The sequence below is a fragment of the Otolemur garnettii genome, unplaced genomic scaffold (genome assembly GCF_000181295.1).
Source record: "Otolemur garnettii isolate 467f Iridium unplaced genomic scaffold, OtoGar3 scaffold00088, whole genome shotgun sequence".
Classification (NCBI taxonomy): domain Eukaryota; kingdom Metazoa; phylum Chordata; class Mammalia; order Primates; family Galagidae; genus Otolemur; species Otolemur garnettii.
The window spans coordinates 3,638,298-3,652,517 of record NW_003852483.1 but is presented as its reverse complement, the minus strand read 5'-3'; the positions used below and the strand labels follow the sequence as shown (position 1 = coordinate 3,652,517).

General features: G+C 47.9%; 1 protein-coding gene across 1 annotated transcript; it reads left to right on the top strand.

Moving 5' to 3' along the window:
- The first annotated feature begins 1,449 nt into the window (after positions 1-1,449).
- Positions 1,450-12,402, top strand: NXNL2 (nucleoredoxin like 2). The gene is made up of 2 exons (XM_003795021.3): positions 1,450-1,751; positions 12,234-12,402. The coding sequence occupies exons 1-2, from the start codon at positions 1,450-1,452 to the stop codon at positions 12,400-12,402; spliced, it is 471 nt and encodes a 156-aa protein (XP_003795069.1).
- Positions 12,403-14,220: the final 1,818 nt, after the last annotated feature.

The following is a 14,220-nucleotide window of genomic DNA, read 5'->3' as shown; positions in this document are numbered from 1 at the left end:
CATTTCTTTTAAGTTTTTGATATTTTGTTCATCATGGACTTCTTTACATTAATTTTGAATCTTTAAAAGATTGCATTAAAACATTACTTACCTTGGGCGGCGCCTGTGACTCAAAGGAGTAGGGTCTCCAGCCCCTTATGCTTGAGGTGGTGGGTTCAAACCCAGCCCCTGGCCAAAAACTGTAAAAAAAAAAAAAAAAAAAATTACTTACCTTGAATACTGGAGGGTTTTTTCTGGTTGCATCTCTCAACCAGCCGCACAGCTTGCCTCATCCTATCTCCTCAACCAAGACCTGTTTTGCTCAAGGCTGAATCTCTGTAGAGTTTACCGCATTATTAATACTCTTGTTCTCCAAATAAAACATTCTTTAAGAACAGCTCCGATTTCTTTCTTTCTTTTTTTTTTTTTCTGTAGAGACAGTCACTTTATCCCCCTCGGCAGAGTGCCTTGGCGTCACAGGGCTCACAGCAACCTCCAGCTCTTGGGCTTACGCGATTCTCTTGCCTCAGCCTCTGGATAGGTGGGACTACAGGTGCCCACCACAACGCCCCGCAATTTTTTTGTTGTACTTTGGCCAGGCCGAGTTTGAACCCGCTACCCTCGGTAATGGGGCTGGCGCCCTACCCAGTGAGCCACAGCCGTCGCCCAACAGCTCCGATTTCTTCCAGAACTCTAGGACTCCTCTTAACCTGGACGCAGATGTCAGGGGCAAATGCACAGAAGGAAAAGAGCCCTGGTTCACCACCACGCTGCCCAGGCCGGCTCCAAGCCCGACCACCCTTCCTCTTACTCCATTCTCCCTTCAGCGGTGCTGGGCTAGGGCAAGAGCTCTGGGGCAGGGTTCACAGGGTGGGCAGCTGCTAGGGATGTAGAGAGGGAGGACGAGAAGAGGAAGGGTGCAGGAGAGAGGGCAAGAGCAGGGCTCGCGGGAAGTTGGGCACCAAGCGTCTGGGAAGGGGGTAAGTGGGCGGGGCAGGACGGGGCTCGCAGCCAACAGGCTGGAGGTGGAGAGGGGCTCTGCTGGAGCGCGCGAAGCTGGAGGGCTCCGCGGAGGTACGGCGCTGGAGCGTGGGCGAGACCCATCCGAAGGCGGGCACTGGAGCTGGTGCGGACCCGGAGGGGTGGGGATCGAGGGCAGGGCGAGGGGACCGTGTGCGGACGGCGGGGCTCCGGGTGGCACTGCTGGTTAAGCTTCTGGAGGCGGGTGCGGCGCTGTCGTCACTGCTTCTGCACCTGGGGTCACGGTGTCTGCGAGCGTCCCCTCCCAGAGCGGACTCCCCTGCTCCAGCTCCAGGCTAGGAGGGCCGAGGTCCGGGCGGGGCCCCAAGTCCGGGAGCAGCTAGGGAATCTCTTGAGTGGCCGGGCTGCCCAGCGGTGGGGCTCACCGCCGCGTGCCTGCCGGTGATCATACAGGTGTCTTCGGACCACAGGTGGCTGTGCAGCCTCGCCATGGTGGATGTACTAGGCGGGCGGCGCCTGGTGACCCGGGAGGGCGCGGCGGTGGAGGCCGAGGCGGCGCTGCAGAACAAGGTGGTGGCGCTGTATTTCGCCGCAGGCCGGTGCGCGCCCAGTCACGACTTCACGCCGCTGCTCTGTGACTTCTACACGGCGCTGGTGGGCGAGGCGCGGCGGCCCGCTCCCTTCGAGGTGGTCTTCGTGTCGGCCGACGGCAGCGCCGAGGAGATGCAGGACTTCATGCTCGAACTGCACGGCTCCTGGCTGGCGCTGCCTTTCCACGACCCCTACCGGCAGTGAGTGAGGGCTCTGGGGGGCGGGGGCCGCCGGGCGGGTCGCCCCCGTATCCCCTCAGGCCTCCCCCTAAGCTCTCTGAACTTCCTGCAGATTCCCCCTTCCCTTTCTGGTCTTTGCTTGGGTTAATCACGCTCAGCCTCTTGTTTCAACTTCCTTTCAGGACAGGGAAGGTTCCAGACTAGGTTTGCAAAACCAGAGCATCTGCATCCCCACGGGACTTGCGGAGCACTGGCACTGACTCTACTGAGTTTCTGATTCCGCTTGTCTGGGCTCTGGAGATCTGCATTTTCGCGGAGCCCTGGGTGGTGCTGTTGCTGTGGATAGGTGGACCAGTCTCCGGGAGCCACCTGGAGCAAGGCCGCACCGCTGCATCCTCCTCCTGATTTGTGTGTGTGTGTGTGTGTGTGTGTGTGGTGGTGGTGGTGGTGGGGAGGTGGGCACCGGGATGACCACTGCCTGGGGTCTGGTAGCAGGTGGGGGTGACCCAGGAGGTCATAGCTAGTGTGACAGGCATCCGCCCCCAAGGCGGTGGAGGCTTTGCTGGAAAGGAGGGGCTTGAGGGCTCCACAGACAAAGAACCCAGGTGCTGTCCACCTTTAGGGTTTCATTCTTACTGGCAGTGATGGAGTTTCATAACCATAAGGTATAAAACTCACTATTATTAATTTCATTAATGTAAATGTAGGAAGAACTAGGAGGAGGCAGATGTCAGAGGTGACAAAAATTTCTCTGAAAGGACCTTGGACCCCTTCCCTCCTTTTGAAAAGAGGTGTCCAGGTGGGGAACCCTCAGCTCTGTATGGAAATTTTAGACTTTGTGAATGAACTAGAAGTTGAACATAGCGCTTCACTGGTTCTAGTAAGTGAGCAGATAGAGGCAGGGATTGGCAGAGAGGAAGTATGGCAGGGGACTCATTGTTCTGGGCACTGGGGTCTCCTGTGGTGTAAGCGTCCAGACTTAGTTTTAAATTACACTTCTTAAAAATATATCGTCCCCCTCAACCCCTTAAGACAGTGATTTTCAACCAGTGTGCCGTGAGAAGATCTTAGGTGTGCCACCTAAGATTTTTAAAGATTATTAACTAAATTATACCACCAAAGATTTTTAAAGATCATTAACTAAATTATTTTTGAAAGAAGTATAAAGCACATTAAGTATATTCTTTTTCTTTACTTTTTTTTTGATCAACGCATAATTTAAGTGTGCCTCGAAAGTTTAGCTATAGGTTCAAGTGTGCCATGAGATTAAAAAGGTTGAAAAACACTGCCTTTAGGTATGGATGTGTATGGCTGGGTATTACTTTACAGAGGCCGGCTTCATGTTTCTCTAGAGATTATCATTCAGTTGTACAATCCCCCCCAAATTAATTGTTATGAGATGACATTCCTTCTGGAAAATGAGAACAGGAAGCTAACTTTGGAAATATCTGTAGAAGAGTTAATTAACTGGAAGAAGTCTGATTATTTTGGCTGAGTGCCCTCAGCTCAGTGGTTAGGGTGCCAGCCACATGCTCTAGGGCTGGTAGGTTCAACCCCAGTTCAAGCCTACTAAACAAAAAAGAAAAATAGCTGGGCGTTGTGGCAGGCACTTGCAGTCCCAGCTACCAGGGAGGCTGAGGCAAAAGAATCACTTGAGCCCAAGAGTTGGAGTTTGCTGTGAGGTATGATGCCAGGATACTCTACTGTACTGAGGATGACAAAGTGAGACTGTCTTAATTAAAAAAATAAAAATAAAAACAATTTTGATTATTCTCCTTACCACATGATTTTTTTTTTTTTTTGAGACAGTGTCTTTCTTTCGTTCTTTCTCTCCCTTGTTCTTTCTTTCTTTTTTTTGGAAACAGAGTTTTACTATGTCTCCCACAATGCCCAACTATTTTTTTGTCGTAGTCGTCATTGTTATTTAGCAGGCCTTGGCCAAGTTCAAACCCACCAGCCCCGCTGCATGTGGCTGGCGCCCTAACTGAACTATGGACGCCAAGCTGAGTCTTGCTTTCTTGTACTCAGTAACGTGTGATGGTATCATAGCTCACAGCAACCTCAAACTCTTGGGTTCAAGCCATCTCCTTGCCTCAGCCTCCTGAGTAGCTGGGACTATAGGTGCCTGCCACACACCCTGCTATTTTCTTTTTACAGACGAGATCTCCCTCTTGCTCAGGCTGGTCTCAACTTCTCAAGTGATCCACCCACCTTGACCTCCCAGAGTGCTGGAATCTTACCACATGATTTTGGTGATCATGAGTGAGGCAGGTTGGAAGCCAAGCTGCTCAGCCCTCCAGATGGGTGGCCTGCTTCCTGGAGGCCTCACACCAGGACTATGAAAGTCTTATTGGTGATAAATCTAAGTGACAGGTAATTTACTTTGCAAAGGATTCACTCAGAATCACTTAAAGTGCTTAGGGGCAGAAGTTATTGGTAGCTTTTGAAAGAACACACTTAGTTTTGTAAGGGAGGCAGGTGGTGATGTTAGCAATTAGGCACAGAGCTAGGATTTACCCTCTGGGTGATGGTAGGTAAGGTATTTATTCTTGAACATAATGATACATCATCAGGGTTGATCTGACACAAAAGGAATTTATCTTCTGGTCTCTTGCCTCATCTTCCAGATGTGTTATTGAGGTGCAGAGTCCAGTGCTCCTGGTTCTGGGGGGCACCTTTTTGCCCTGACCCACTTCCTCTTTGAGGGAAAGGCCGAGGCCTCCTGGGGCACACACACTTATCTTCCCTGATGGTCTGGTCAGGGTCTGTGAGTTCTAGCTGGATCCAGAGAGCAGCTTATAGGCATGGGGTGGCCGTGGGTTCTGGGCATCTCAGCTGATTGGCCTGATCTTGGCCTAGTTTTTGTCCTCAGAGGGGATTTTCTTTTTGTGAACTTACCTATTTGTTACTACTCCTTTCCTGAGTGAACTTTGTGAACCTTTCATTGTCATGTGTAAGCTGGGTCATGGAATTTTATGAGCTACACCCTAAATTCTGCTTATCCCAGCCTGGATGTAAGAACAAAAGTAAGCATCCAAGAGGTACTTTGGGAAATTGTTAATATGTGCAGACCACAATACTTGGTGGTTGGTGTTGTGGAAAGGTGGAGCCGAGGACAGTGATGTTACTGGAGGGTCCTGGGTGGGTGAAGGATGAAGTGACCTCATGCTGCCTTCTCTCGGAGGCCTAAGGGCATCACACACCCTGCACTGAATTCTTGGTGATCCATTTGAGTCAAGGGAGGAGAAAAAAAGTAGATGCTTCCAAAGACATTACTGTGCAGCACCCTCGGGTGCCCTTGGCGCAGGTGACAGCTGCAGATACCCCCCACGGGGAGGAGGTGGCTAGACTCTCCCCTTGTCTTCAGAATTGTGCAGATCTCAGCTTTTCTGGTGTCTCCCTGCTCCCAAACACACAACACAGTGCCACCTTCAATCCCCAGAGAGGCACCTGCTTATTGATATCCCTGAAATTGGAGACAGGTGTTTGGCCAGGGCTGTCAGTTCTGTGCCCAAGTGCCTGAAGTGGGCTGAGAGGAAGGGCTGAGTCTTTCGAGCCTTAATGTGGGGACAGATGCCAGCACTCCTTGGTTGGATTTTTTCAGGATGAGGTTTCATCTTGCCCCATCCTTTTTCCCTTCGTTTCTGGGTTTCTGGGTAAAACTATCTGCCCAAGAACGAAATAACAGGTGGTGACTTTATATGATTTTAGCGTAATTGTCTCATTACAACTCTTGTCCTCACTTGGCCTCTGGAGTGTCAGGGGACCTCAAGGAGGACTGGAGGGGGTCTTCCCTTCTCCTGCTGGGTCAGACTGTGACTCCGCAGCCATGGCTGGTGTTGAAACACCTCATCTTCCAGGCAGTCAAGTTTGTATTTGATAGAAAAGAAAATTGGAGGCTGGCCATGGTGGCTCTTGCCTAGTACTCTGTGAGGCCGAGGCAGGTGGATTGCCTGAGCTCATGGGTTCAAGACCAGCCTGAGCCAGAGTGAGACCCCTGTCTCTAAAAATAGCTGGGTGCCCTGATGAGCATCTGTAATTCTAGCTACTTGGGAGGTTGAGGCAAGAGGATAGCTTGAGCCCAAGAGTTTGAGGTTGCTGTGAACCATGATGCTACAGCACTCTACCAAGGGCAACATAGTGAGACTCTGTCTCAAAAAAAAAAAAAAAAAAAGAAAGAAAAGAAAAGAAAATTAGCCAGGACTTCATTTCCTGGGTAGGGAAAGGATCAGTAGGGAAGAATCAATGTTCAAGCCAATGATTCCTGGCTCTGTCTTTCCATTCCTTGTCTTCTACCTCCTCTTGGACCCTCTGGATTCAACACATCCACTGAATCCACTGATTCTGGGCTCCCAGGTCCTTCTCTGTTCTTCTGCTCATTGCTGCTTGCTCCACTCAGGTGTTGGGCTGTTAGAATATTCCCCTAAGTCAGCAGTTCTCAACCTGTGGGTCACGACCCCTTTGGGGGTTGAACGACCCTTTCACAGGGGTCTCCTAAGACCATCCTGCATATCAGATATTTACATTATGATTCATAACAGTAGCAAAGTTATAGCTATGAAGTAGTAAAGAAAATAATTTTATGGTTGGGGGTCACAACATGAGGAGCTGTATTAAAGTGTCGCGGCATTAGGAAGGTTGAGAACCACTGCCCTAAGTGCTCTCCAGGGCCTTGGTGTCCTCATCTAATTTGCTCTCAATTCATAGACCCATCTGAGCCAGCCATGCCTTGCTCCAAGCCTGCAGGGGTTTCCTGAGTTCCCGTTGCCCACTGGACAGAGCCAGGGATAGTTCAATGCTGGAAAACAAGGAGCATGTTTGGGTGGTGGTTGGAGCAAATGAGGAAAGGACAGTGCTTTAGAGAGATTTGCTTGGCAGTAGCCTGCTGCTGGCTGAGATGGAAAGGCTGGAGTCAGAAGTTGCCATGGCAACCCAGAAGCACAGTTATGCCAGGGACAAGGATGCAGTTGGGTCAGTGAAGCCAGGGACTAACATTAATTGTTACAGTGCTTGTGAAGACAAGGAGGAACTGGGCTCTTGAATTTTCCTGAAATTGTTACCATGCTCCTGACAATGCTCTTTACTCCAAAAAATATTCTACCCCTGAGGACACAGGTCAGTGCCCAAAGGGGATAGAGATGACTTCAAGGAAGGAGGGTGACTACCTGCCTCTCTTATTTAGCTCCAAGGTCACGTGTGTCCCCAGTCAGGGGCTGCCAAGGTGGAGACTGAGGACTGACACTGTCTGTCTCTCTGAGGATCAGCTAGAGCAACTAAATGGCCGCCTTAAACCTCCTTATTCCTCAGCATGCCGCTTGCAGCTCACCTGCTGACTGTGTCAGGGCTCCATTTGATGTTGCAAGTGATTAAAGCATCAGCAGCAGCAGCAGCTCAAAGAGCTTGAAAGGTGCAGGTTATGGGCTGGCTTACCTGAAACATCCAGTAGCCAAGAGCTGGTCTCAGAGACAGGTGTTGTTCCCCAACCTCAGAGACAGCTGAGGTTGCCCAGGCTGCAGTTTTGCAGTTTTGGGGCTTACCTTCTGTCATGTCTGTGTCATGGTTAGGCTGCAGGCTATGGCTACCTGGCAAATCCAGTCTCTCACAGTTGCAGAATGGCTGCTATGTCTTGGACTGCACATTCTCATACATTCCTCTTTTCTAGCAAGAGCTTATGGGGCCTCACTGGTTCTGAATCTGATAGTTACTCATTTCTTTCTTTCTTTTTTTTTTTTTTTGAGACAGAGCCTCAAGCTGTCCGCCTGGATAGAGTGCAGTAGTATCACAGCTCACAGCAACTTCCAACTCCTGGTAAACGAATCTCCTGCCTCCATCTCCCAAGTAGCTGGGAACACAGGCGCCCACCACAACGCCTGACTATTTTTTGATTGCAGCCATCATTGTTGTGTGCAGGCCTGGGCTGGATTTGAACTTGTCAGCTCAGGTGTATATGTCTGTCACCTTAGCCACTTAAGCCACAGGCGCCAAGCTGAGTTACCCATTTGTGACTAGTAAGTGTAGCCAAGGGCCAAGAGATAGGCTGACTGAACAGCTAACCCAGCTGGAATGGAAGGTGAGTCCTTCCCACCTAGTAAAGACAGCCAGTGTTTATTGAGTACTTATTAGGTGCCAGGCCCCATCTTTCATAAAGCCCTCATGTATTAATCATTTTAATCCTCACAGTAAGCCCAGGAGGAGGATTCTATTATTCCTCTGGTACACATGAAGAATCCAGATACAGAAGTTGTTAACTAGCTTGCCCCATCCTCAGCTGATTCATGCTGAAAAATGGAAGAGCATTGGTTCTACAGGAGGGGCTGATGAGCAGCAACCCCCAGGCCCTTACTGTGGAGGGCACTGCGCTCAGCCTTCCACCACTGCTTTCTCCTCCTTCCCTCCTCCTGGTCAGTGCTGGGCTGTGGAGAGCTGCTGGAGCTTCCTGCAGAGCTGGTAAACTTGAGCATCACCCACAGGCTCTCAGGCTGACCACAGGGTGAGGCTGAGAGACCACATTTGTGGTGAGTTCCCAGGTAATACTGATGCTGCTGGTCCCAGGACCCCACACTGAGAAGCACCATTGCTCGGGACAGTGCTGAGCAAAGGCTGGTGTGGGGACCAGCATCTTCCAGGGACCTGCCAGGAGTCAGATGCTGAGTCAGACCTAAATAGGCTGAGATGCTGCTGCTGCTGACACCCCATTGCCCTCACTGCCCACCATTGGCCCTCCAGAGACTACTCACGGGGTCAGGGGTGGCCTTCCAAGTCCCTGAGATGACAGAGCCCCACCAGACTGCTTCCCATTTTCAAATGTAGCATGCTTTGTCCTCCACTATCCCGCTGCCCAAATCCTGGAGCTCAAATAACGCTTTGCCAAACTATGAGATAAAGAGCTTAAATTAGGTTGCTGGCCATTTTGTTGCAGTTTTTTTTTTTTTTTTTTTTTTTTTGAGACAGAGCCTCACTTTGTTGCCAGGCTAAAGGGCCCGTGGTGTCAGCCTAGCTCACATAAACCTCAAACTCCTGGGTTCGAGTGGTCCTTCTGCCTCAGCCTCACAAGTGGTTGGTACTATAAGCCCTCAACATGGCACCCAGCTTATTTTTCTATTTTTAGTAGAGACGGGGTCTCACTTTTGCTCAGGTTGGTCTGGAACTCCTAAGCTCAAGCAATCCTCCCAGCCTCAGCCTCCCAGAATGCTAGGATTATAGTCGTGAGTCATCAAGCCCAACCTCATTGCAGTCTTCATTCAAAGAGCTACTTAGGGTGGCACCTGTAGCTCAGTGGGTAGGGGGTCAGCCAATACACCAAGGCTGGCAGGTTTGAACCCTGCCTGGGCCTGCTAAACAGCAATGACAATAGCAACAACAGAAAAATAGCTGAGTATTGTGGAGAGTGCCTGTAGTCCCAGCTAAGGCAAAGGAATCGCTTAAGCCCAACAGTCTGAGGTTGGTATGAGCTGTGATGCCATGGTATTCTACCCAGGGCAATAGCTTGAGGCTCTGTTTCAAAAACAAAACAACAACAACAAAGACGTACTTAGGTTGTTTAATTTTTTTTTCCACATTTTTGTCCTATGCCCTTGGGAAAGCTAATTTCTTTGGCATTTCAAATTTCAGGTGCAGTGCAGGATTATTAACACTAGAAGAAAGGCTGGATGTGGTGGCTCACACCTGTAATCCCAGCAATCTGGGAGGCTGAGGTGGGAGGATTGCCTGAGTTCATAGGTTCAAGACCAGTCTGAGTAAGAGCGAGACCCCCCCATCTCTAAATAGCCGGGTGTTGTGGTGGGTGCCTATAGTCCCAGTTACTCGGGAGGCTGAGGCAAGAGGATTGCTTGAGCCTATGAGTTTGAGGTTGCTGTGAGCTATGAGGCCAAGGCACTCTACCGTGGGTGACAAAGTGAGACTCTGTCTCCAAACAAACAAAAACACTAGAAGGGGACATCACCTCTGTCATATCTCTCATGCCCACTGCTATGGTTGTCAGACCTGTACAGGCTCCACCCTGCTGAGATCCCTGGGCTTGGGTTTCTCATACCTCTCCTATCTTGAGCTCTGTGGCTGCTCAGGAATAGGTCAGTGTCCCCTAAACCTACCCTCTGATACAAATTTGTGTCTGCTCTGTGTTTGAGGCTTTGGTTTATTAGTTCTACAAATATAGATTCAGTAGATCAGTCTCTGCTAAAAGTGTCTTTTGTATTTTGTGTGACAGTTTTTATAGAGTAGTTTACATATTTCTTTATCCCACTTTTTCTTTCCCTCCTCATGGGAGTGCTTGGACACCATGGGAAATAGCTTCTGGAGCTGCTCAGGTCGGGGCCGTGTATACTGGTTCTTTGGGAATGGGCCTGTCCTGTCAGCCGTCGTGTGTCCAGTGAAAGGCTGTGGCCCTCCTGCCAATGTCCCTTTGAAAAGGGTTCAGTCTACACTAGGTCTGTGTAGTGACCATCCGTGCTGGATTCCTGATATCCTTGTGCCTTCTCTTTTTTCTTAGGTCTATCTCAGTAGAGATTTATTTCGTATTTTAGTTTTCCTAAGAGCCATCCTTACCCCATGTTGATTTTCAGTGGTTCATTACCTATTTCTGTACTTTCTGTTCTCAATCTTATTTTGCTATCTTTTTTTTTTTAATTGTTTGGGATTCATTGACGGTACAAAGAATTAGGTTACACTGATTGCATTTGTTAAATAAAGTCCCTTTTATAATTGTGTCCCACCCCAATATCTTTCTTTGTGTTTGCTCCACCATTATTTTTCTGGCTTTTGAATTAAATTCTTAAGTCATCCATGGATGAGTTTTAGATAAGTGTGTTTAAATGGATTTGCACTTTGGGATTTGTAGTATATCTCATATTATTCTATTTATTTTAAATATTTTGTCATCTACATTGGCATTTTACATATACCATGTACTTAGTTTTTAAACTCATCCTTAAAAATGATTTCTTACTGGGTTTCAATTCCTTTATACTTTATGGTCTTATTCAGTGTCTGCTTACCATTGATCACTTAAAATGTATTTATTAAGATTTCCTTTGTGGTGGGGTGCAGTGGCTCCCACCTGTAATCCTAGCACTCTGGGAGGCCGAGGGGGTGGATAGCCTGAGTAAAAGCAATACCCCATCTCTACTAGAAATAGAAAAATTAGCTGGTGTTGTGGAAGGCACTTCTAGTCTCAGCTACTGGAGAGGCTGAGGCAAGAGGATCTCTTGAGCCCAGAAGTTTGAGGTTGCTGTGAGCTGTCATGCCACAGCATTCTACCAAGGGCAACAGAATGAGACTCTGTCTCAAAAAAAAAAAAAAAAAAAAAAAAAAAAATTAAAAGATTTCCTTTGTAACTGAGAACATGATTGGTTTTATCAAAGCTTCATGGATTGTTTGGAAACAAAATATATTGTCTTACTTGAGTGCAGGGGACATACAGGCAGTCCTTGATGGATGTATCAGGAGAAATTTGGCAGTAGGAGAGTCTCAACTATGTTTTTCCTTCTGTGCTCAGGTTCACAGTTATGAGAGCAACAGATTGGGGAAATCAGATTACTATCGCTGAGGCCCTTTTGATCTGGCCGTGGTAAACAGGATAGGGATTTTTCCCTCAGCTGCCCTGTTTTCAGGGAGGTAATCCTGTGAAGTTTATGGGGTGAACTGCAAGACTAAGACGGAACATGCTCCTTTCTCTAAGTGAATACAGATAATTTTGTGAAGAGGCCACTCACAGATGATGGTAAAATGTACCTAAGAAATGTAGCATCCATAATAATGCTACTTGGTACATCACTGAATTTGTAGAGTAGAAAGTCTATTAATAAGACTTTGGATTTATTTAGAACTTATGGAAATTTAACTTTTGCTATTATAGGTACCCAATATTTTCCAACCTCTCAAGATGGTGGGAAGGGGCTTAGCACCTGTAGCTCAGCGGCTAGGGCGCCAGCCACATGCACCAGAGGTGGCGAGTTTGAACCCAGCCCAGGCCTATCAAACAGCAATGACAACTACAACCAAAAAATGGTCAGGCATTGTGGTGGGCGCCTGTAGTCCCACCTACTTGGGAGGCTGAGGCAAGAGAATCACTTAAGCCCAAGAGTTTGAGGTTGCTGCGAGCTATGACGCCATAGCACTCTACTAAAGGTGACATAGTGAGAGACTGCCTCAAAAAAAGAAAAAAGATATGTTGGGAAGGATATAACAAATTATTGGGTTTATTTCTGGGTTTAGAACTGTGCTGTCTAATCTGGTAACCACTCATCACTTGTTAGCACTTACTTACACTTAAATCAAAAGTTAATTAAAACGAAAGCTTCAGTTCCTTATTTGGAGTGCTCCCTGGCTGTGGGTGGCTGGTTACTGTGAGTTCATGACTACAGGCAGTTCTCTGGGGGCAGGGCCCAGTTAGAAAGGACAGCACCAAGAAGAAAAGGAGCTCACTTACACAGGGGGAGAGCAGTGGGAGGGGTGGTTGAGGGTGTCGAAGTGCTAACCCTTTGGTGCCCTTCTTCTCTCCTGCAGTGAGCTGAGGAAGAGGTACAACATCACGGCCATCCCCAAGCTTGTGATTGTGAAACAGAATGGGGAGGTCATCACCAGCAAAGGGCGCAAGCAGATCCGGGAGTGGGGGCTAGCTTGCTTTCAGAACTGGGTGGAGGCTGCCGACATCTTTCAGAATTTCTCCGGCTGAATTGGGAGGGATCTCAGAGGGCCAGGACAGGTGCTGCAAAGAGGAGCGTGTTGGTTTCCCCTCCTCTGTTTGCATGACTCCATTGTAATTTCAGAGCAGAAGCACCAAGCTGGAGCAGAAAGTAATTCAACTGCTGCTCAGGAAATAATGCCCTCCCTGTTTTGATTCTGCAGCCCGTTTGTAGTTATTTCTTTATTCTTTGCATAGCTTTATCCTGTGCTTAAGAAAGACCCTCATGTATTTACACTGAGCTATCTGAAATCTATGCAAAACATTTATTTATACAGATCTCTTCAGGTAAAATGATGTATTTATTGATATATTTCTTGTAGTCTATTTTAATGATATGCTTTTACTACTCTATTGAAAAAGTTTTTAGATTGTACGCTTTAATAAACAAGTCCGTTTCCATCTCCAGCAGCCCTAATTGCCTTCTTTCTCAATCCAAACAAAATGCCAACAGGAGGAGAGAGTTAGGCAACAAATATCATGTGTAAACTATTTGTTTTATTTATGAAAGGTGGTATTTTTTAATTATGTGTTGTCTTGGAATTTTCTTCTCCTCATTTTCTTTTCTTGTACTTATTTTTAATTGCATTGCCACGTCCTAGAAAGCAATGAAATGTGAAATAAATATTTGCATATTCAAGATCAAACCTCAACATTTCCTAAAAGGTAGTACATTGGGCCCATATACAATCTTTACTAGCACAGTAGAGCCCCCATACTTGGCCACCTCCCTACACTGGCCACCTCTTTAACTTGACCTAAAATAGACCAGACATGCACTACATGTACATATCAGTACAGTAGGCCTAGCTCCTTATGTTGATGACCTCTGTATATTGACCAGTTTATTATAGTCTCTTAGCTGGTCAACTCACAGAAGTTCTAGTATAAGAAGAGGAAAATTGTCAGAAGTTCAAATTACCAGCCTACCCTGTGGCCCCTCACTGGCTGGTTGGCTGGTCATTCTTGTTCCAACATCACCCTGATCTGGTTGTGAGAATATTGGATAGCCACCTCTGGCCCAATTCCCAACTGCTGATCTGGTCAGCTTGCTGGGTCCCTCAGCTGGGAATGTGGAGCAAAGCTGACTCTAGTAAGGCCCAGGAATAGCAGTGTTCCTCAAATGAGGTGGCTGTGCAGCTGCATGCTCCAAAGATAACAAGCCCTGGGCGGTGCCTGTGCTCAGTGAGTAGAGGACCAGCCCCATACACTGAAGGTGGCAGGTTTGGACCCAGCCCCGGCCAAACCACAACAAAAAAATAGCCAGGCATTGTGGCAGGCCCTGTTGTCCCAGCTACTCACAAGGCTGAAGCAAGAGAATTGCCTAAGCCCAAGAGCTGGAGGTTGCTGTGAGTTGTGATGCCATAGCACTCTACTGAGGGTGACAAAGTGAGACTCTGTCTCAAAAAAAAAAAAAAACAAAGATAACAAGACCAGGGGGTTGCACTCTATGAGCCAGGCCACGCCGTAGTGGCAGCTTTTGCTCTGCAGTTTTGGTTAAGACATAAGGTGTTGGCAGCTTTAGTAGCTCAGTGGGTAGGGTGCCCGCCACATATACCCAGGCTGGTGGGTTCGAACCCGGCCTAGGCCAACTAAACAACAATGATAACTACAACAAAAAAATAGCTAGGTATTGTGGTGGGTGCCTGTAGTCCTAGCTACTTGGGAGGCTAAAGCAAGAGAATCGCTTAAGCCCAACAGTTTGAGGTTGCTGTGAGCTGTGATGCCGTGGTACTCTACCGAGGGCAACATAGCAGGACTCTGTCTCAAAAAAAGAGAGAGAGAGAGAGAGATAAACTACTAATTAGA